Genomic DNA, 2,201 nt, shown 5'->3' on the forward strand with positions numbered 1-2,201 from the left:
GTGGTGGTTCCAGAGCGATCCTGATGGTCACTGCAAGAGAAGATGGGGATTCAAAGTTGGAACTAAGTAAGGACCAGAGAAAGGTCCTTTCCATACTCCCAAAGGAAGTTTACTGTTGTTCTGTTTGTGCAGACCATTCAGGTCTCCTGGCTGTTGTTCCGATGAGCTTGGATCCTGCGAGGAAGGATTTGGGCTTCTTCCATCCCATGTGGTAGATCCAAATTGGGCTGGATGACCTCAGAGTTCTCAGCCTCTGAAGGCACTCCAATTCCCTGTGGTCTCCTGGGCAGTTGGGATAGTCCTTGATGCCGTACTGATAGTCCTTGGTGAGGATTCAGGAGTCTCCAGGGTTGAGTTAATGTTTAAACTGTTTATTTCAGCAGAAAGAAGACAAAAATAAGATACCAAGTAGAGATCAGAGACAGGCCGGCACGGAGGTTCAACAGGCTGATCCTAAACCTGAAGCAGCGTTATTCCACTTGGAAGTTAGTTCTAGCTTTGGTTGCTTCACTTCTGATTCCTCTTGTTTATGGACTGGGCAATCAGCAGAGAATGACTCAAGACCTTGGGTTCCTGCAGCCATTGGGAATACCGGAAAGAGCCTCCTTTCTACTGCACTCAGATTGGCTCAGCTCTGGACGATGTGGTCTTTTGGGATGTAAGTGAACCTGCAGATTGAGGACTCTATGTTTCTCTGTTTCACCTTCTCTCTGCAAATCTTCCTTTCAAAATAAACATAGATTTTAAAAACAGAGATGAGTTTTATGCTCTCAAGGAGGAATGAACTATGCACATGTTGTTGCATCAATACTATTCTCTTCACTAAGCCCAGATCACATCCACTGATCTATACTGTCATGCTCACTTCTTTGCATTCTGCAAGTTTTCTCTAGGTCGTTTGATAAAGTCAGAAGATGACACAGAGACACCTCATCTGGAAAATGAGCTTCCTTTCTCTCATGGGGCCTGGAATTTTGGGAAACTTCCTTATGCTTTTGAAACATGCACGCATATTAGTCATAAGTCGTGAGAAAAATTCCATAGATCTTATGCTCATTCACTTAGCTTTATCAAATAATGTCATTATTTGTACCCGATGGATCAGTGACATAATCACGGTCATTTATATCAGTAACTTCCTACTAACTGATATTGTTTGCAAAATCATGGTTTACCTGAGCAGGGTGGCTCGAAGTCTCTCCATCTGCACCACCTGCCTCCTCAGTGTAGTCCAGGCCATAACCATCAGTCCCAGGAACACCTTGTGGAGAAAGTTCAAACCACACACTGCATGGCAGATTCTTCCCTACCTCCTCTTCTGCTGGGTCTTTAGTTTTCTCATAAGCTCTAACTTACTCCACTACATCACAGCAATGAACAGCACGAATGAGGCTCAAGTTAGAACATATATTGGGTATTGTTACATGCTGTCAGCTCCACAAGTGGTCAGATGGCTCTTCCTCTGCCTCATGGCTCTTCGTGACCTCACCTTCCAGAGTCTCATGGGCTGGAGCAGTGGGTACATGGCTTTCTATCTGTACAAACATCACAAGCGTGTCCTCTACCTTCAGAGCTCCAGGTGTGCCAAATATCCCAGTCCAGAGATCAGAGCTACTCAGAGTATTCTCATTCTCATGACCTGTTTCCTGTTGTCTTATTGGGCAGATTTCATTTTTTCGTTCTACAAAGGGATCACACGGTCTGAGGAATCAAGTGCATTAAGTATCAAAGCATTTCTAGAACTGGGTTATGCCACTCTCTGCCCCTTTGTTCTGATCAGCAGGGATATTCATTTCACTTCATGCTGGAGGGTTCACTGAGGAGCTTGGAAATTGCTTCTGCACACTGCTGTATGTATGAAAGATGCCTTATAAGGATTTGAATTCCCTGCATTAATCACAATATTAAATTCATCAAGTCTTATGCAAATGAACTTCATATTGAGAAGAAATTTGGTCCTAAACAATCTATGCCCCGTTCAGGGCTTCAAAGAATTGGAAAGTACAGATTTATCATAGATTCTTATTTTGACATCTCTGCTATATGTCTTTATTCTTCTTGCTTATTTAGTTGGGGCTGTAGTTTAGTTGGCATTCTGAGCTGGAATTAAAGAAAAAGTAATAGAGAGAAGAGATTCCATGTGTTTGTCAACACACTCACTTGCACCCACCCAAACATAGAAGGAGAGATTCCAAAATTTT

General features: G+C 43.0%; 1 protein-coding gene across 1 annotated transcript; it reads left to right on the forward strand.

The window, feature by feature from the left end:
- The first annotated feature begins 914 nt into the window (after nt 1–914).
- On the forward strand, nt 915–1,820 carry LOC101520722 (putative vomeronasal receptor-like protein 4). The gene has a single exon (XM_004599698.2). It carries the CDS (start codon nt 915–917, stop codon nt 1,818–1,820), a length of 906 nt encoding a protein of 301 aa, XP_004599755.2.
- The last annotated feature ends 381 nt before the right edge of the window (nt 1,821–2,201 follow it).

The sequence above is a fragment of the Ochotona princeps genome, chromosome 1 (genome assembly GCF_030435755.1).
Source record: "Ochotona princeps isolate mOchPri1 chromosome 1, mOchPri1.hap1, whole genome shotgun sequence".
Taxonomy (NCBI): domain Eukaryota; kingdom Metazoa; phylum Chordata; class Mammalia; order Lagomorpha; family Ochotonidae; genus Ochotona; species Ochotona princeps.

Excerpts from the sequence above, each read along its gene's own strand:
- LOC101520722 (XM_004599698.2), top strand. The coding sequence starts at position 915 with ATGACACAGAGACACCTCATCTGGAAAATGAGCTTCCTTTCTCTCATG.